The sequence below is a fragment of the Mytilus californianus genome, unplaced genomic scaffold, assembly GCF_021869535.1.
Source record: "Mytilus californianus isolate M0D057914Y unplaced genomic scaffold, xbMytCali1.0.p SCAF_9, whole genome shotgun sequence".
Taxonomy (NCBI): Eukaryota; Metazoa; Mollusca; class Bivalvia; order Mytilida; family Mytilidae; genus Mytilus; species Mytilus californianus.
In genome coordinates this window covers 27,476,476-27,497,354 of record NW_026262745.1, presented here as the reverse complement: position 1 = coordinate 27,497,354, position 20,879 = coordinate 27,476,476, and the positions used below count along the sequence as shown (strand labels likewise).

Sequence of the window (20,879 nt, the reverse complement as noted above, 5' to 3'; positions counted from 1 at the left end):
TAGATATATAAAAGTTAAATGCATTTTGTGTTTCAATAAGATAAAATCTTTTTTTCAACATGCATCAAAGTATATAATTTAAGAACAAGTTGTTTTAACTCAATAAAAGTACAATTTAACTTCAGGAAATCGATAAATTTGTATGCCTTGTATGCAAATTCAATTGGAGGATAATTGTGTTAGTAGTATTCAGGGTCTGTGTGTGGAATGTGTAACAACAGTTCTCCTTATGTGTGTAATTTTTGTTTACTTTCAGAGATATGACAGATTCAAGTTAATTGCTCCAGTCTTTATGTAATGTATAAATCTATTGTTATAATGTGATTATATTTGCCAAATGATGAAATATGGAATAGAAAATACAATCATTTACATAAATCATTATATTGATCGTAATTCATTAGAATTATTTATTTGAATATTTAAATGCAGTGTTTGTCCGTCATGTCTGTTTTGTCCTTGTATTGTCTCTTTTTGTTTTTTATTTGGTTTTGTTTTGCATCAGTATACAAATGCAAATCTTTTTGGTAATTAACCATTTCTTTAGTACATGTGTATGTTCATTTGCAGAATATTGAATTCACTAAAACATTACTGCAAAATATCTTGACATGTCAAGTCAAGTCAGGTCAAAGAAATGTTTATACTGATGCAATCCAACAATACTATCTTTAAAGTTTATCTATAATATTATGATATTGAACATGTCTTATATTGTATTTGATATTGATGAACATGTCTTGTCTGTTGAATTATTATATAAAATTGATATGAAATTATCTTAATATGATATTGATTATGATTTCTTTCCAGATTTACTTATTCTGAATTTGAATTATTAGAAATTTATATACATTATATAATTAATTATGATTTGTTTTCCTCATATAAAGTAATAATGTTGGTTTACCAAGTATTTAAATATTTACAAGTGAAGTGAAAATATTTATGATATTTTTTTGACTGTAACATAATATTTTGTGACAATTCAGATTAATTAAAAGAAATGGACAAATTCTTTCAATTGATTTTTATTTACTATTTGCATGATTTAATTTTACATATAATGATATTCCTCCATAAATTGATTTCAGGTGTTGAATTACATTGAGTATGTACATGGAAGGTGGCATTTCAATGAGGTCCGTGCAATCTTTTCAAGACTTTATCTACTACAAAATGTGGCCATTGAAATCTTCATGGCCAACAGAAGTAAGTTGTTGCATAGAAAATATAACCTTCATTCATTGAATATGTCTTTTATGTCTATTCATCTAATTGAAGGTCACATGGTTTATCTGTCTAACTCCTTTACAGATTTCAAGGTATATTTTTTCTTTTTTTTTGGCATATTATCAGGATTTTGATTTTATAAAATTATACATCAAGCATGTCAAATAACAGGTTATTAGACATAATTTTTTGTGAAAACAGCAAATTTATATGCATCCTTTATGTCTTATAGGCATGGAATATTAGAAGAATAAAATCACTGATTAGGCGGTTTCCAATGCCGCAGCATAGTTAAAAAAATGGTTTAAGGTACAAAATTAATTGATTAGTACAAGGTAATAAATTGGCTCTCCATTTCCTCGGAGGATTATGAATAGGCCATGTTTACCTTTTCTAGGCTAACTGACTTGACTTTTTTACATTCATGCCATATGTGGAGTGCAAGCTTATTTGCAACCTCAAACTGAATATCAAAATTTAAGGGTTTATTTAAAAAAGGAAAAAAGCATTTGTGATTCATTTCAAATGCTTGATAGATTTTCTACAGATACTGTATATTTCAGCTGCTGTATTGTTTTCCTTTCCTGATCATGCAACTCTTAAGAAAGTTATCAATACATTGCCTCGAGTGGGAGTTGGGGTGAAATATGGTCTCCCTCAAGCCAGGTAAGAATAGTTTGTTTTCTAGAAGTATCTTATTGGGTGTAAAAATTGTCTTCACCTCATATCAAATTGAGTTGCATTTGAACTTTAAAAAGATGTATTTTTGACCGTTAGTATTAAAGAGAAAAATTGATGCAATACATTTATGAAACATTTTGTGTATGACTTCTATATACAATAAGAAGATATGGTAAGATTGCCAATGAGACAACTCTCCGCCCAAGATCAATATAAGAACATTAACAATTAAATATCATTTGAAAGGGGATTGACTCATAAGATCAGTACTCAGCACAATAATGTATAACAAAAAGACGAAAGATACAAAGTACCGATCTAAGAGTTCTCCCAGTTATTGAGATTTTGAAAGTATATGGAGCGAAATGAAGATGTAAACAGTCATACATACATTATTCCTTTTATTCTTTGATTCAGTGATGCCAAAAACTATGAAATTTGAACTTATTTTTATTGTCTCACCTGTAACTTTCGTCGCAGTATGCGAGACATAGGGGCGGCGGCGTAAACTATTTGTTTAAAGCTTTTATATTTCAGAAGGTAGAAGACCTAGATGCTTCATACCTTGTATGCAGATACCTTATGTTAAGAAGTTTCCGTCTGTCATATGCCCATTGTCCTTGACCTGATTTTCATGGTTCAGTGACTGCTTGAACAAAAATTACAGTTATTTTGTCATGTGAATTTCTCACTTATTATGAGTAATAGGATAACTATTTTTTGGTATATGGGTTCCTTGCAACGTCTACATGTCCGTCAGATAGGGTTAACCTGACCTCCATCTCAATTCATGGATCAGTGATCAAGGTTAAAGTTACGTGATTAGGTCCGTTTCTCAGATACTACAAGCAGCAGGTCAACTATATGTGGTGTATGGAATGATTGTAAGGGGTACATGTCAGACTGGCAGGTTTCATCTGACCTTGACCTTGATCATTGTTAATTTTTTGTGTTTTGGGTCTGTTTTTCAAGTACTGTAAGTAGTAGGTCAACTATATTTGGTGTATGGAATGATTGTAAGGTGTACATGTCTGTCTAGCTGGTGTCATCTGACCTTGACCTCATTTTCATGGTTCATTGGTCAATGTTAAGTTTTTGTGTTTTGGTCTGTTTTTTAAATACTAATAGCAATGGTTTAACTATTATTGGTGTATGGAATAATTGTAAGGTGTACATGTCTGTGTGACAGTTTTTATCTGACCTTGACCTCATTGTCATAGATCTTTAAAAATGTTAAGTTTATGTGATACTTGTAGTAAAACCTTTATCTTTAAGACTTTCAACATAAAATCAATGGTCAGTAAAACAGGCGAGACATTTCAGCGTGTGCACTCTTGTTACATGTTGTCATGTATAGAAATAGTATTATGTTATCTGTCATTGTGGTTGATAGGGTCTGTTTGCAAGTTTTTCTTGATATTTGCATACACTTTTTTCATTTTTAGTTTTGACACTCCTTGTCATATGAGGTATGATGAAGGCAAAGCAGTCCTTGCATTTCACAACTCACAATAAAATAAGTTGATGCATTTGATGGTTATACAATTTTTCTGCTCAAATCTCTCCAATATATTTCAAACTGCTTTATGTTTCATTTCTCAGGCCTAAAAAAATAGTGTGTTTCCTATTTCACCCCGGAAAAAAATAGGTAGGGTAGGTAGGTAAAACATTTACATTTTTTTTCTATTGATGACAGCAGAAAAAGGTTCCAAATGAAATCGTTTGATATGCCTGCTTCTTTGATATTAGAATAGTACTTAAATCTACAGCTTTTTTAATTTTCTGTTTTAGTTCTGTGTAAGAAATATGAAAATAAACTTTAATGCAAATTTTATGCATTTACAATTATCTTAAAGCAATAATGGCAGTGAAAAATCCAGCATGGTATTATTATGTTTGGCCTCGTTGAACCTAACAATGTAAATGACACACAGGGTATACATGTGGGAACAGATTACTACCCCCTTTTTTTTAGTAGTAAAAACACTGCAAATCGATGCTAAGCAGCGGCTTATTATGATTTTTCGAGGGGTAATACTCTTGCACCCTCTTATTTAATATATAGATGTGTTTTGATGTTTGACCGAATTTAATCTTGAAGAATGGGCGGTTCTGACAATATTAAAATTCCAGGTTTTTAGAAGAGTGAGATTGCGAAATATATGTCTTATTAAATCTATAGCAAAAACTTGTAGATATTAATATGACATGACTTTTTTTCCTTCTCTAGTATAAACTGTTGTGGGACCAGCCAGAGAAAAAATAAAAGAATAAAAGTAGACATGGTGCCGGGGCAGATTCATTTATAAATGAACATGAATCATACACCATTTCAGCCTACTGGGGAAAGCTTTCTATTTCTTGTTACACATAATTTGTCTGCCCCCTTGCTGTCATTAACTCAAACTGTCAAAAGCTCAAAAGAATTAACAGCCATTTATGTTGCGTCCTGATAACAATTTTTTACTTCATTCGTTAGAGCATTTTTACAACAAAAGCTGGATTGATTTTAGCAGTAAATTGAACACAATTTACTCTAAAATTATTTGTCATTTACCGACAGAATGAGATACAGTCTGTCCAACCTGAAACGATTCTGACGTTCGGTCGAAAGAAGCACAGGTACAAACCGAGATTTTGTTAATATATGTATATATACTGAATACATTATTCACTATATATATATATATACAAATGATATATACAAATATTTAAAAAATCTCGTCTTGTACATGTGCAAAGAAGTTGACCAAAATGCGTCATTTTCGTATTTTTCTCAGCTATAGGTCCATCATGGTGTTCTTCAAAAAGATTCATCATATCGTAATTACATTATATTTTGCGTCCTTGCAATCACATTTTGCATATTTGACAGCTAAAACGCTGCACGTTGTTGAAAAGCCATGCTTGTTTATTTAAAATCTTGGTCCTTGAAATGCTTTACTTATCCATATTGGTTATTGCTATCAAACTTTTTGAAGATCTGTAGTTTTCTAAACGAATAATTGGATCCGGACAGACTGAAAAATCCAGGTTTTTAATATTTAAAAAAAATTTTGTCAATCATTTTGTTGTCAATAAAATGTTTAGAGTCGGTGTCAGAAACAGAGGTAGGGTCGGGAAACCGGAAAAACACTATTTATTTATTTTGGCCTCATGTTATAATTTCAAAAGTTTAGACATTAGTGATTGTAAAAATTATCCTATATAAAAACTATTTTATATGATTGTTTTGTAGGAGAATGTCATTAGCCTCAGGCAAACAGCTGTTTAAATTGTCCAGTATGATGCAGAAATGGCAACGAAGAGAAATTTCCAATTTTGACTATTTAATGTACCTTAATACAATAGCTGGTTAGTATAAATTTAATTGATACTTACTGTAGAATGTTTCTAAGTAAAGGTATTGTCATGATAATCAGAGCAGAAAAAGCTGAATGCAAACAATATTTTACCTCCATTCATGGAGTTGGTTCTGCATTCTTCCTGTCTGTTCATTTGACCATCCGTTTGTTGGTTTCATAACTTTCATTAGATATTGCATATCTTTTGTATTATGGAATGATTTGATTTTGTCTGGAAATTTGTTAAGAGATTTTCAGATCTGCAGGGCAGTCACTTACTGTTTGATTAAAACTTTGAATTTTATAATATCCAGTGAACATAGAATTTTTTATGGATGTCTAGTAATAATTTATACAAAATTATTTGCAACTTTTTGTTTTGTTTTTATAATTTATTATCCAGCAAAATTGTTAGATTTTCTAAATGTACAAAATAAGCATTTCTTCTGTGCTGAAAATAAGAAATGAACACTATTCTAGGAAATGTTTGGGGTAATATTGATGGATTATTAAATATATTAAATAGGTGGTGCATAGTATAAGGTTCAAAGGGATTTGAATTGGAATGCCTTCTTTCTAGAGGGAGTTCATTACAAATAAAAAAAGAAATCATGTAAAGAGGATTGAGTATTGTATAATTTTCATGGAACAAGTTGCAATTAAAATACTTTCTACAGGAAAAAAACAAAACTTATTCCCCTCTTATAAATGAATTCTTTCTAGAAAGAAATTCATTATCAATAAAATGAAAAAAGGTGTAAAGAGAATCATCTTTGGAATTCATTGTTTTCGTGGAATTGGTTGCAATCAAAATACCTTAAAATATTCTTCACTCTGTGTACCTTTTACAGAAATGCCTTTTTGTAAAACCATTCATTCCCTCTTGACATGACTGGTAACAGTGGTTATTCTATAATTATAGGTAGAACATATAATGATTTGAACCAGTATCCAGTTTTCCCATGGGTAATAGTCAACTATGAATCTGAGGAACTGGATTTAAGTCAACCAAATAATTTTAGAGATTTATCAAAGGTAAAATCATCAGAAATAGTTTGAACTAAGATGAAGTTAAATGCTTTTATGATTTAAAAGTTGTTAAATACACTTATTATATTTAACAGTCAAGAAATTACATTTCAAAGGAAGACGAATAAAAAGAGTAAGCATCATGTAAAAAGATACTTTATGTAACTTTAAACATGTTTAAAAAGACGTAATAAACTCACCTAACAAAAGTTCATGCTTTTGACTCTGAATGACATTTTTTATAATATTTAGAGAATTATTTTATTTTTTGTGATACTAAAAAACACAATAGGAAGCCAGTAAACACTTCAAATATAAACAGTAAAAGACTCTTACACACAATATCATGATCATAGCAGCATTGTTCAAAAATAGAATTTTGTTAAAGAGTTTTCTTTATAGAAGCTTTAATCGTAATTTTTGTGAAATAAATCCAATGTTTTCACATATTTATTGACAGGTAATGTTTATTAAATTTTTTTACTGGAACATATAACGTGGAAATAGTTGCTTAGAATTATTTGAAATTTATCACAAAATGGTATTTTGTCCTCTTGATGTGCATTAATTACTGTTTAATTTTGATATAGAATTTATTGTAAAAATTTTCATTCAAATAATTAATGCATAATTTATTGATAGCCTATTGGAGCTTTAAACCCAACCAGAAAAGCTTTCTTTGATGAGCGGTACGAGACTTGGGAGCATGATCAGATACCTCCATTCCACTATGGAACTCATTACTCTACGGCAGCTTTTACACTTAATTGGTTAATACGAGTTGTAAGTTAATCTGTTATCTTGACATGATAAGAGCTGATCTAAAACTGCAGCAAATGAGAGAAAAAAATATATAGAATAAAAATGTTGACTTTAGCAGTAACATTGCTGCAAATTCTATCTGTCTTAAATGAAGAAACACATTATACGGTTATATAACCTAGACAAGTATAAAAGGTTTTACAAAAACGTCCACCTTTTTCTTTGTCCCCATTCATTACATGGTCTAGATCAATCCTTTTCTCATTAGGGCTATTCAATTACAATGAATTTAGGAGGGTAGAAAGGACTTTCAAAACCCCCTACAACCAACATACTTTCAAATTTTGCTAACATCAAATGAATAAACAACCCACAACTCATGCCCAAGAATAAAACTTCCCTACCTATCCTGCCACATTTAGTTGACTGGAATAAACTTTATTTGAAATGTTTTTAGCGCATTGCAAGATAGAAATCTGTATATTTAAGTGCAACATCTTGAACACATACAGTGTTATATTTTCATAAAAATGTAAACATTGGAATAAAATGAGAGAAAGTCTAATCTGATATAATTTGATTTTAAAATTGTTTATTATAGGAGCCTTTCACTACAATGTTTTTAAATCTACAAGGAGGGAAATTTGACCATGCTGATAGAACTTTTTCTTCAGTAACCCAGGCATGGAAGAGTTGTCAGAGAGATACATCAGATGTCAAAGTAAGTATAGAAAAAAAGAACATCATAAAACCATAATTTTTGCTGAACATTAGTGTTGTTTCAGAGTGACTTGAGTATTTATATCCAGCTGATGATATTGGAGGTAGTTTGACTAATTGAGAGCCATCAACATATTAAGAGAGTTGGTTATTTTTTCAGGATGAAAATTAAGTTTTTTTCAAATGTTTGCTTATACTTTGAACTGAACTATGTATGCATAAATTTTCAAAACCCAAAGCAATTTTGCAAAACCTAGGTAGTTGAACCTTTGGTTAAATGGGTAGAGAATTACAGAACTTTATTGTGAACCTTATGCACAAATAGATCTCATTATTATTATCTCTCATTCCAAGATTTTGATTCTTATTGATATAATGAAAGTAAATCTAGAAATTTTTGCTATGAAATTAATCATAGATTAACTAATTCAAAAATTTTAATTTGGAAAAAAAACAAGTGGCTGAACAACACATTATTTCAGGAATGTACATTGTGCATTAGTTAATTATCAGTGTTGTTTGCCCACAAGTCTTTTTATTAATTGAGAAATCATGGTATTTCATTGCAACCAATGTAGTAATACTATGTAATGTTTGGTACACTAAAATTTACCTTGTATCATTTGACATCTTTTATTTTTTTCCATTTTACAGGAACTGATACCAGAGTTCTACTGTTTACCAGAGATGTTTGTTAACCATAATGGTTTTACATTTGGTAAACAAGATGATGGTTCAGAAGTTAAAGATATAATATTACCTCCATGGGCCAAAAATCCTGAAGACTTTGTTAGAATTAACAGAATGGTAAATTTCTTGTATATTTTAATCCATTCTTAATGCTGTAAATTCAGAAATTTTTGCATGAATTTATTTATAAACAATTGACAAAAATATGAGTTAAATTTATATTGCAATTTTAGGAAATGCTGCATACAAATTATTCTATTAAAATTAAGAATCTGAGTTTTTATTTTCCAAAGCCTATTCTGTCGCAATAATAAAAACTTCACAAAAATTTCTGAATTTTCGGGACACAATTAAACAATATGCATTGTAATCTTCTGATATATGACCTTGTAATATATGAAGAAAGTTAAGTACTGAATTTTTTATTACACTTCTTCTTCTTTTGGTCAACAAGGCTTCAAAATTGAAGAATACATGTTGTTGCACATGTGAGATTGACGAAAATTTATACAAATTGATAATAATTTAATAACAATTTTAGTGTTTGTATACATACAGATTGTGATTAAAAATGATATCTTGCTTCTCTCCAATAGTATGCCCCTTTACCATGACCAACCAATTAGTAAGGACAAAAATCTTGAGCCAAATCTCATATAATGTAAACTGACTTCCCTAAATTACTCAAATGTGACAGCCTACACAAAAAAGTTAAATTTACTCCTGAAGAATAACCATCTGATTTATTCCTGGTTCTGAACTTTCTTTTTAAATGGACTGTTTTGTCTCGGGGTAAAGAAAAAGATGTTAAACAATTTATTTTCAAGTAAACTACCTTGATAATGTAAAAAACATCATGAGAAACTACCAAGCCTGTGACACTTGTGAAAACTCATTTATCTTATCCCTATTTTGACATATAGTTATCAGATGCCTTCCAAACACCTTAAACCATTTATTCTATTATTTCCTTGTATTTTAAATATTTTGTTCACAGAAACAATTCTCTATTTCATGATTTTAGCAGTCTACTTTTCTGTTAGCTTTAAAGTCTTCATTAAAGACTTCAATGACAATGCAAACCCTTCCTTCTACCTTTTGAAATCAGCTACCTAAAAATGTTCAGATATTGAATGATATGAATAAATCCAGCAAGAGAAAGAGACCATTCTTTTTATAATACCAGTTTTGTGTTGCAGATAGGATGGTTTTATTAGATAGGGACTACTAACTTTTATTTCGTGAATGTTTTCTCTTTGCTGCAGTAAAATGATCCTAACTAATTCCAATTTCCAATTTTATTTTAGGCCTTAGAATCCGAGTTTGTCTCATGTCAGTTACATCACTGGATAGATTTAATATTTGGATACAAACAGAGAGGTAAGAACCATACTTTTTGTTTTGACTGTTTAACAAAAGGAGTATGTCCAGTAAGACTCCCTTTTGGCCCCAAAATATAGCATTTTTACAAATTTGTTAAAATGTAAACTTTTATTTATTTATTGGAAAGTAGAATACTTTTGCTACATAAATATTGGCTGTTTTTGACAAGACATCGGGTACTAGCATCATTGATTCCTGCAAAATTACTGAAATCTTCAGAACTTTTACATTTGTGCTATTTTTATACGTTTTTTGTCTAAAATGGAAGTGGCCGCACTTGTGTTCAGTATTAATATTTAAATATATATTGTACTTGATGATATTACATAACATATATAAAGGTTGAGACTGAACACGAATGCGGCCACTTTCATTTTAGACAAAAACCATCTGAAAAGTGACGTTTTGTGAAATATTTGATAGATTTTTGATATTTAAGCTTGAATTTGAGTGTCTTTAATGACCACATCAGTTCAAATATGTTACAAAAAACTAATTGAATCTACTGAAGTAGACACTTATGTGTTTAAAAAGTGTCAAAAATCATTAATAGATGTACTTCAAATTTTAGGCCAAAATTAACCCTTACCGATCCTTCTCCTTTGTATTGTATACTTTCCACTTGGTGGAGTAGGGGATATATAATGATTGTTGTGTTCTGTTTATGCCTTTATTTGATTGTTTTTCTAAAGTTTAATAAAAGTTTGATAAAATGTCTTCATTTAGGCTGAAATTTAGCAAATATTTTGTTGTTGACAAATTGACATACAGATAAATAAAGAAAAAAACTAGTAGCTTTACTGGTAATGAATGATATGCAATAATAGCTTAAATATTTTTATGCCCCACCTACGATAGTAGTAGGGGCATTATGTTTTCTGGTCTGTGCGTCTGTCCGTCCTTTCGTCCATCCATCTGTCCTGCTTCAGGTTAAAGTTTTTGTACAAGGTAGTTTTTGATGAAGTTGAAGTCCAATCAACTTGAAACTTAGTACACATGTTCCTTATGTCTTTCTTATTTTAATGCCAAATTAGAGTTTTGACCCCAATTTCACGGTCCACTGAACATAGAAAATGATAGTGCGAGTGGGGCATCCGTGTACAATGGACACATTCTTGTTTTAGAAATGATCCCTGTCAGCTTTGAATTTTTTCCATTTTGCGCTTATATTTTCAAGTTCAAATTGAAATCTATCTTGGTTGTAAATTTTCTTGTTATAAGTATTTTCTAAGAATTGACATATTTAAACAGATTTTTTTTATATTTACAAAACTTGATATTTTGCCAGGTCCAGAAGCAGTCCGAGCAACCAATGTGTTTTACTATCTTACTTATGAAGGAAGTGTCAACTTAGAAACAATGACAGATTTAGTCATGAAAGAGGTATATATAACATGGTATTTTTATTGTAAGTTATATTTGTGAAGTGTAGGAAAGATGTATGTGTACAGTAGAAAGGCTTGTATAGTTCGCACTGGTACATAGTCCGCACCCCCTTCTCCCCACGAAATTTTAGGTAAAAAAACTTTTTGTAACTGTTAGAAAAGGTCTAATGAAACTCCGGTAATTTCAAATCCTGTGCGGTCGTTTGCGGTATTTTCTTGGAAAAACCTGTTTTCCATCATCAAACTGAAACTGCTTGTAAATGATTCTAAAACGCTTCACGATTGTTAAAATAAGTTTAATTCACTTAAAAAACAATTTAGAAACTTGTGTATGTTTAAACAGGAAGTTTAAAAAGCATGTGTAAAAGAAGAAATTAACCGGTGAGAGTCGAAATCTGTACATAACAGATATCACTATAATACGACTTTGAAAGTAAAACAGTTCCATCCTTTTGTAAAACCGTCTTTAATATATCTATCACATTAATGTTTGAAGGGTCTTAAGCTAATACAAACCATATTAGTCAGTATGAAACACCAAAACGGAACGAACAATAACCGATTACGTTTTGTAGTTTACAAATTCTAAGCTGGTTTACGGTTGTCTTTTTCACTATGTTTGTATCGTTTCAATCAAGCAGATACCAGTTTATTTCAACCAATGCATTGAAAAGAAACGAGAAATTTGTAATGAAAGGTTTAGTTTTTATATTTATCAGTATTAATTTGATATTGAATAGAAATAACTTATTAATATGGATGAGTTAAAATTATTAGTTTGAAAAATGATAAGAGCGCCCTCTACAATATAAATACCAAAGATGGCGGAACGTAAACAAACCACCTCACCCGCGAAATTGAAATTTTTCTCTTATTTCTTGCTTATTGTACTCTATAGTCCGCACCCCCGTCTGGAAGGTCCAATTTTGGAGAATAAAACCGCAGACTATACAAGCCTTTCTACGGTATACAGTATTGTGCAGAATAAGTAAAACTAAAATAATGTGAAACAATATTTATTGCTCCCAAAGGGATAGTAGAAGTTTTGATTTAGGTCTACATTGTGGTATCATGAAAAAAGCGTCAATAACATGATGGAAAATTTCTTTATGGTTTTTAGGTTTTTTTCTGGATTTTTCCTAAAATATAAAGAAGCATTTCATTTCCCGCACATGTGTATCTGATTACACCAAAAAGAGAATATGATTTCCCACAAATTTCTATATCTGATTACCAAAATGTTTATGATTTATAGTAAAACAAATATGGACCAATAACCTTTTGGAGCTCAGGTAGCACCTTTCTTATATTAACGCAGAAACACAATAGTATCCTATGTTTTCACAAATGCACACTAGATATGTGCAATATAGAATGTACTGAAGAGAAGTTAGAGCATTATTTACATTTTGTTATTATTTCTAAGTATCCTCAATTATTCAAGTGTTTGTAGATACAGAAAACAACACAATATTCACTATTTTCACTGATTCTTCTTCCAGTATATATAACATGTATGTTTTATTTATTGTAGGCAATAGAAAACCAAATCCGAAACTTTGGACAGACACCTTTACAACTGTTAACAGAACCACACCCACCAAGAAGTTCAGTCATGCATTTGGTAAATATGACCACTATCTATCTATACCTGAATTATGATATCCATTTATGTTTTCCACACAAACAAGCATTGAATACATGTATTTGTACATCTTTGTCTCTGAGAAAGATTGAAGATAATGAAGCATAGACAAAGGTCTTATATTCTAATTTAAACTTGCAAAATTTATTAAAGAATTGAATGCTTTTTAAAATTTTATTGGGGTGTAAAAGAGTTGACCAAAATAAAAATAAGGAAATGTGGTATGATTGCCAATGAGACAACTATTCACCAAAGTTCAAATAAAGTGGATGTAAGCAATTATAGGCAACCATACGGCCTTCAACAAATATTCCGCTATAAAAGGCCCAGACATCAAAAATATGAAATATTTTCATAATTGAGAAAACTAACGGCCTTATTTATAACAAAACAATTTACAAAAAAATATGACAGAATTGAACCGACAACAACCACTGAACTGCAGGCTCCTGACTTGGGACAGGCTCATAGAGAATGTGGCAGGGTAAAACATGTTTGTGAGCGCTCAACCCTCCCCTAACCTGGGACAGTGGTGGTACAGCACAATATAAAAACAAACTATAAAAATCAGTTGAAAAGGGCTTAACTCATCAGATCGCAACTAAGCAGAAAAACATCTAACAAAAACAAAGACCGGATGTGGCAGGGTATTTACACATCCCTAACAACACAAAGTACAGATCTGAGAGTACCTGCAGTTACTGACAGATATTCTATAAAACTATAAAAGAAAAGCATTCAATTGGCATATTTACATTTGTAAGCTACAACCATGAATTTAAGAGTTATATCAAGCTTTTCGTTATGTTTTTCAATTCGTTATTTTAACACTGTCACGGATAGCACATACAGTCATAGCTGTTGTTTTTAATAAGGAAATAAAATATGGCATTGGATTGTAGTCAGCCAATCAAAGTTATGGATTCTAATGAAACATGCATATGTAATGTACAAATGTAATTATTGACTTATAGAGAAAAAAATTATTAAAATATGTTCAGTTTTGTGTTATTTTACAGTGTATTTTAAAAATACATAAGTCTTATACTCAATAATACTAGTATGTTTTGTCTCTCCCAAAAAACTCAAATAATTTAAAGTTAACTACAGATGTGACTTTTTTTCAGTTTTGAATATATCCTCATCAGAACAATAGGGTAAAACTATTGTAGATAAAGGATATTCGTGTAAAAAAATCAAATTTTTGTTTGTATGTTCATGTTCATTTTAGACATTTAACAGTAAAATCTGTTGTTACCATAACCCAACAATTTATATAATATATTAATTGTAGACACCTATGATGTTTTCTACTGTACAAGATGATGTATGTATGATAATGAAGTTCCTGTCTAACTCACCTGTCTGTCATGTGGCAGCCAATACACATCCTGCTGTACCTGTGGCTGCAGTAACTACCATATCATGTAATCATAACTTTGCCATCAATAAATGGAATAATAATTATCAGCGTAAGTTATACTTTTTTTTAAGCTAATTTAGACTCACTCTATCGACTTGTGTTGACTTTTTTTTAACATTTTATGCTTCTGACTTTTATTTTATTGACTTTATTGTCACTGGCATGTTTTTTTCTGCTACTAATATAACAATCTTGAACTTTATCATATAATATATATATAAGATAAAAGAATATTTCAATTCAATTCTTTTATTTGCAATCTTTGGCTTGCAGGTTGACTGATGATTTATTGAAAAACTGTTTAATTATTTTATTTAAAATAATTCTAAACATTATAAGCAATATAAAGAGAGTATGTCATATACAGGAACCATATTTGTTTGTTTAAAATTGCTTAAGCCAAGATATAAATATTATCATTAGTATTATATTTCCAGAACAAGGAACTCCATCAAATTTCTCATCAACTGAGAAACAAGATACTCAGGTTAAACTGCCCATGGAAATGGATCAATTACTAGGTAAAATACTTATAAGAAATGCTAAAATACATCAGATTATAATGTTTGGTTTTTGTAGACATTGTGTGTTTATGTGAAAAAAAACCATACACTTTCTTTGTAAGATTTTCTTTTAATAGTTATCTCCTGGTGATTTTATGAAAAATGTCATTGTAATACAATATATATGTCTATTTATTTTGACTATTCTCCATTTTGCATGGTCTGCGCATGAATTTCATGAATTTGATCTGCCATCTGGTTCAGTTAATAATTGCAACTTGCAGAAAATATGTTTAGATATGACATCTTTTCTGAAACATTACATTTGAGGCACATTTTTCTCTGATATGTTACTGTGCTACAATACAAATACGGTGATTCAGTTGAAAATCAATTATACTGGTGTTGATAGAATCATCATAAAACAGGGTGTTTATAATGATTCTGAATATATTAAACCCTGTCATGAAATATGTAGAGAATATACAGAGAGATAATTGCATAGTGTGTATCCCAATATGGTTGGCACACACTGTGAAAGGTTACCACCAGAAAGGATTTTTAACTGAATCACACCGTTTGTCATACTGTGGTAAAGTGGTCAAACACCTCTCTTGATCACATAATCACATGTAAATTTTCATTTAAGGAATATATTTAACCTGGCTTTATAATGCAAGAATGCCATCTTGAATGTTCTTTGCCTCTGTACCGGTTTATTTTAATTACTCCTGCATTGAACTGTCAGACTGCTGCGAGGTCTATCGAAAGTCTTAACATTTTTGCTTTTTCGCTTTGAATCTTTAAAAATATGATTATGATGAAGGAATGTTTTAATATTGACTGGGTACCTCTAAGTAATTTTCTGATTACACTAAGGTACTAAGGTAAGAATGAATATTTTCATCCCTGAAATTATATTAATTAGTAGCCTGGTATTTTTCAGGATAAAAATTAGTTTGAAAGTAGACATAGACTGTAAGATTAAGTATTCAAAGCAGATGATGAATACAATAATGTACGATCTAAGCCTGAGATAAGCATTGATGTTATTATTGCATACCTGATGCTTTGATATAAGAGTTGCTGTGGTGAAATTATATCCTAAAGTCTTAGTTTAAGTCAAACACTTATAAAGGAACTACAATTAATATAATAGTATGCTAACCAATAATTAGATATTCAAATTGAACTTCACATGTTTAATGAGATAGACATATAAAGGTCATCATAGATTTATAGTATCAAATAATAAGAGTACACAACAGAGGCTTTAGGATAAAGCTATAATTCCTGTATATTTTATAATTGACAGATTTATGTGAAATTAAGAATAAAAATGTGTCTACATTCTTTTAAAAATTTAATAATTAATGTCTTCATATAATTTTAGTCATGAATACAGCCTTACATAAAAGAACCTTGGGTTATAATTTTGCTTTATTGTGTTTTAGTCATCAATATAGCCTTACACAAAAGAAGCTTACGTGATAATTTTTAGTCCCCTACCGACGAAGTCGAAGGGGACTGTAGGTTTGCACTCTGTCTGTCCGTCTGTCCCTCTGTTTGTCTGTCTGTCTGTCTGTCAATCCGTCAGTCCGGCAAATCAGTTTTCCACTTTTTTTCTTCATGCTTGAAGATACTGATTTGATATTTGGTGTATTGTTTAATAATGACAAGTTATAGATCAAGTTCGAATTTTGTTCCAGTCTGATGATTTTGTGCAGAGTTATGGTCCTTGGACTTAGAAAATCTACTCAAAACAATCAGTTTTCCACACTTTTTTTCGTCATGTTTGAAGATAATTGATTTGATAATTGGTATATAGTTTTATCATGACAAGTTACAGATCAAATTCGAATTTTGTTCCGGTCTTATGATTTTGTGCAGAGTTATGGTCCTTGGATTTAGAAAATTCACTCAAATAATCAGTTTTCCGCATTTTTTTTGGTCATGCTTGAAGATATTGATTTGATAATTGGTATATAGTTTATACCATGACAAGTTATAGATCAAGATAGCATTTTGTTCCAGTACAATGAATTTATAACCGGTAGGGGATTATATATTGCCATGCAATACTCTCAGAATGCTTGTGTTTATTATGTTTTTCATGTTTTTAGTCATGAATACAGCCTTACATAAAAGAACCTTTGGTTATAATTTTGCTTTATTGTGTTTTAGTCATGAATACAGCCTTACATAAAAGAAGCTTGGGTGATAATTTTGATGAGAGGATTAAAGCCAAACATACCAGCTTCATTACAACAGCAGATAACAGATTTTTGTTTGCATGTGGATTCTGGGATAAAAGTTTCCGCCTTTTCTCTACAGAAACAGGTAAATCTAATATTTGTGAATAATTAAATAGACATGATAGCAAGATCAGTTATTTCTCAGACAAGTTGGTATATATATTGTTTTGTAAACAGTTTCTGAACCGTCTGAAATAAGCTTAAACAGTTCTTATTTTTCCTGAATTGAAGTGTCTTAACAGAACTTAATTAACTGCAGTGGATTTCTATGAAAGTTGAGTAAAAGACTGAACATGACTTACTAATATATTGATTTTAAGATCAGTTTGAGTCTAAATTTGCCATATTAGTACATAATTTATTCACTTGTAAATTTGCTGGGGGTCTCTCTCGAAAAATTTAATTGTCATGTCCTGAATAGTTCATGCTGAGGGGCATTGTAATGTTTGTTGTTGTAATTCCAATACAACAATTTTTAAATGTTCAAAGATATTACAATGATTAACTAGTTTCATAACAATGAAGCTAATTTTTGAATGTCATTTGAAATGTACTTAATTGTTTTGTTTGACAGAATTGTCATTAAAAATATGATACATTGTATAAAGTGATATTCAATACTTTCATGAACACTTTGAGAATACTAGTCTATTTAATGACATCCCTTATATAAATAAAATGATAAAATATTCTAAATGTGTATATATTTGCAGCCAAGATTTTACAAGTTGTACATGGTCATTTTGATGTGGTGACATGTGTTGCTAGATCTGAATGCAACTTAAACCAGGATTGTTATGTGATTACTGGTTCTAAAGATTGTACTGTTATGGTGTGGATGTTTACCTCAAGGAACCAGGCCATTATTGGAGATAATGGAAGTAAGTTTTACTTGTTTCAAATCCAAAGGCCTTTCATAAATTACTCTACAGTATGGTTTTGCTCAATGTTGAAGGCCTTACAGTGACCAATGATTGTTTACATCCTTGTCCTTTAATCTATGATGGATAGTTGTTTTATTGGCAAGAATACTGCATTCTCTTACTTTTAGGCAATATATTGGAAGTGTAGAGTTAGTTTATATTTTGAATGGGATACAATATAGTTACTTAGATGCTGTTTGTTGATAAATTCCTGCGCATCTCTAGACCACCCTTACATAAAAAAAAAGAATAACAAATTCACTTAAAATTTACTTTTGACTATATTTGTGTTATGTAACTGCCAAGGAAGCAACAATAAAAAAAAATGTAGAGTCAACATGGTCAACATACTGTCTTCAGTGGCAGGGACTTGGGTGGACTCCAAAAAGTTTTGATCCAAAAAATTACTAGTATCAAATTTTGTTGCTTGTTTTTTAAGGGCAAGGGCAGATAATAATTTATCCAAATTTAATGTGTTGTTTTCACAACGTTGCTAATGATGTGTCATCTAAAATTCATGGAAACTTATCAAACACTATCAAATCGGATGTAATGGAAAACAAAGATAATGTATATTTAAACACTCATAATGTACTGTGGAAGAATAAAATACGTGGCAATTGAAAACGGGTTTACTTTTCTATTATCAATAAATTTGTATTTGACAGTAATTCAGAAACTGTTTTGAAGTACAGCTGGAATAACTGCACTACGATTTTGCATTTAGAATCCACTGTGATGTAATTTTGCATAAAAAAATCAGAAATGGGATCCCCATCATTGTTCACCTTAAAAATGAGAACATGGACCCCTATTCTTTTTTTTTGCAATCTACTATATTCTGGTTAAAAATTGAAATTGCAAGAAAATATCAATGGTAGATTTTTTTCTGTGTGCCTTTGTATTGTCAAGAAAATTGTGCAGGGCTTTTTATTACCAATAACTGTATAATTTCACAAAAATTTAAACTAATTCAGCCTTCATTTCTGGGACTAAATTAAAGGCCTTTAAATTAAGGAACACTTTCTTTTTACCCCATACCATGTTGAGTGAAAAGTTATGTGTCAATTGACAAACAAAATAGAAAAATAAAAAAATAAAACACAATAAAATAGCAAGGGATATAGACTGAAGAGAATAAGATTAAATCAGCTTGATCTGATGAAGACAGTTATTAAGTGATGCTATTTTCGTTTTTAAGTTTTCTTTATTTTATACTTTTAAGTGTTACCATTTAAACTTGATGACTTGACTACTTCTGTATTCATTTTACACTGAACCAAAAAAACAATCCATTTAGCCAAATATATTGAAGTTAATTATATTTCTGTAGAAGCAATACTTCGTACCTTTTATATGGGTGGTCTACATATGTCAAATAAAAAAATGTATAAAATTTTCTTTGGTTTTGACATACCTAAAACAATGGAAAGCAATGTTAAAAGAATGCTATCATGTTTATATTATACTGTTTTTAAGGTATGGAGCATCCAACCCCTAAAGCTACATTGACTGGTCATGAAACAGAAGTGACCTGTGTTGCCGTCCTTGCTGAATTAGGTCTAGTCTTCAGTGGATCTTATAGTAAGTAAAATACACTTTATACTAATGGCTTATCTTGATATTGTTGTAAAATAAAAGGAAACATTTTTTGCTTAAGTTGATAAAAAAACATTTATGACTTGAAGAAAGTACAAGTTCAACTCTTGTTTGTTTTTTGTACAGAAATTATGAAAAAAAACCTTTGAGGAAATTTAGGACTCACAAAAGTTTCTCTAAATTTTATTGTAAAAAGACACAGTATTTGAGCACATTCAGCAGATGTGAATTGCTTTGCTAAATGAAACTTATTATATTAACAGAGGGTCCATGTTTGGTTCACACATTGAATGGTGACCTATTGAGGTCATTAGAAGCACCTGATGGCTGTTGTACACCTGAGATAATCAGTGTATCACGAGAGGCTTTTGTCCTAGTCAAGTTTGACCAGGGACAGATTTGTAACTACAGCATCAATGGTAGACTTCTACAGAGAGTTAGCCACAAAGATAATATACAGGTAGGGTCAAACTTCTAATAATGAATCAGGTTAAATATTGAAAAAAAATTTAAGGATAGAAAAATGAAATTGATAACACTTGTGAGGAGTCAAGAGTAGCTGATATGGACATTAAGGAAAAAAGAGGCGGAAGATCCAGGACAACTAAATTCATAAGTTGAAGAGAATCTGACAAAACTTTACAAAAAACAAAAAACTGTGAAATGATAAAAAAGAAGATGATTGCTAATAAAATTATAGCACTTAGCTAATACATTGAAACCTATGTAAACCAAAAGCTTTCAAAACTGAGGATTTAGTTCAGATTACACAGATATTTGGTGTACAACGATAAATTGAGGAAGAAAAATATATTTTATACTCTGATTAATCTTATGTTAACATGCTTCACTTACCAAAATTCAGACATGCAGAAAAAATGTGCTGTTGGAGATTTGATATTAAAACTGCGTTTATTGATATTGTAAACAATTTTACATTTAAAAGCTGATTTTTACTGTGCCCTCTGATCTAGTGCACACAATAACAATCATACTAACATTTCATCTGTTAGCAGATAAGAAAGCCAAGTAGTGAAGTGACTCGATGAGTAATTACCCAATACAATCCACATGGGAGCAGGACAAAAGCCCTTCATTTATAATAATGATGTTTAAAATTTTCTGGAAGTCAATATTTTAAGTTCTAAAGTTATAAACATTTATTTGGGGGCTTGTCTGGGAGGCTTTTGTATGACATGATCATGGTAAATGATTCACTCTACTTCATAATGTTTTCTATTTTTCTATAGGAAAGTGCTAGAGAATATCTGATTTCATGTTGAATGGGATAACACTGTTCCTGA

General features: G+C 30.4%; 1 protein-coding gene across 20 annotated transcripts in view; it reads left to right on the top strand.

The window, feature by feature from the left end:
* LOC127716233 (neurobeachin-like) overlaps positions 1-20,879 on the top strand; it is a 237,747-nt gene that overhangs the window by 212,681 nt on the left and 4,187 nt on the right. For 17 of the 20 annotated variants that reach the window (XM_052222341.1, XM_052222340.1, XM_052222345.1 and 14 more), the window contains 16 exons: positions 1,095-1,212; positions 1,797-1,899; positions 5,153-5,268; positions 6,181-6,293; positions 6,930-7,070; positions 7,651-7,770; positions 8,424-8,576; positions 9,767-9,839; positions 11,131-11,225; positions 12,762-12,851; positions 14,167-14,344; positions 14,733-14,816; positions 16,983-17,138; positions 17,767-17,934; positions 19,456-19,560; positions 19,839-20,035. In XM_052222341.1, coding sequence (XP_052078301.1) covers positions 1,095-1,212; positions 1,797-1,899; positions 5,153-5,268; positions 6,181-6,293; positions 6,930-7,070; positions 7,651-7,770; positions 8,424-8,576; positions 9,767-9,839; positions 11,131-11,225; positions 12,762-12,851; positions 14,167-14,344; positions 14,733-14,816; positions 16,983-17,138; positions 17,767-17,934; positions 19,456-19,560; positions 19,839-20,035 — 2,010 coding nt within the window. Of the gene's footprint in view, positions 1-1,094; positions 1,213-1,796; positions 1,900-5,152; positions 5,269-6,180; positions 6,294-6,929; positions 7,071-7,650; positions 7,771-8,423; positions 8,577-9,766; positions 9,840-11,130; positions 11,226-12,761; positions 12,852-14,166; positions 14,345-14,732; positions 14,817-16,191; positions 16,305-16,982; positions 17,139-17,766; positions 17,935-19,455; positions 19,561-19,838; positions 20,036-20,879 lie in introns of those variants that run through there. The other 3 variants (XM_052222343.1, XM_052222347.1, XM_052222348.1) reach the window with 3 other exon arrangements.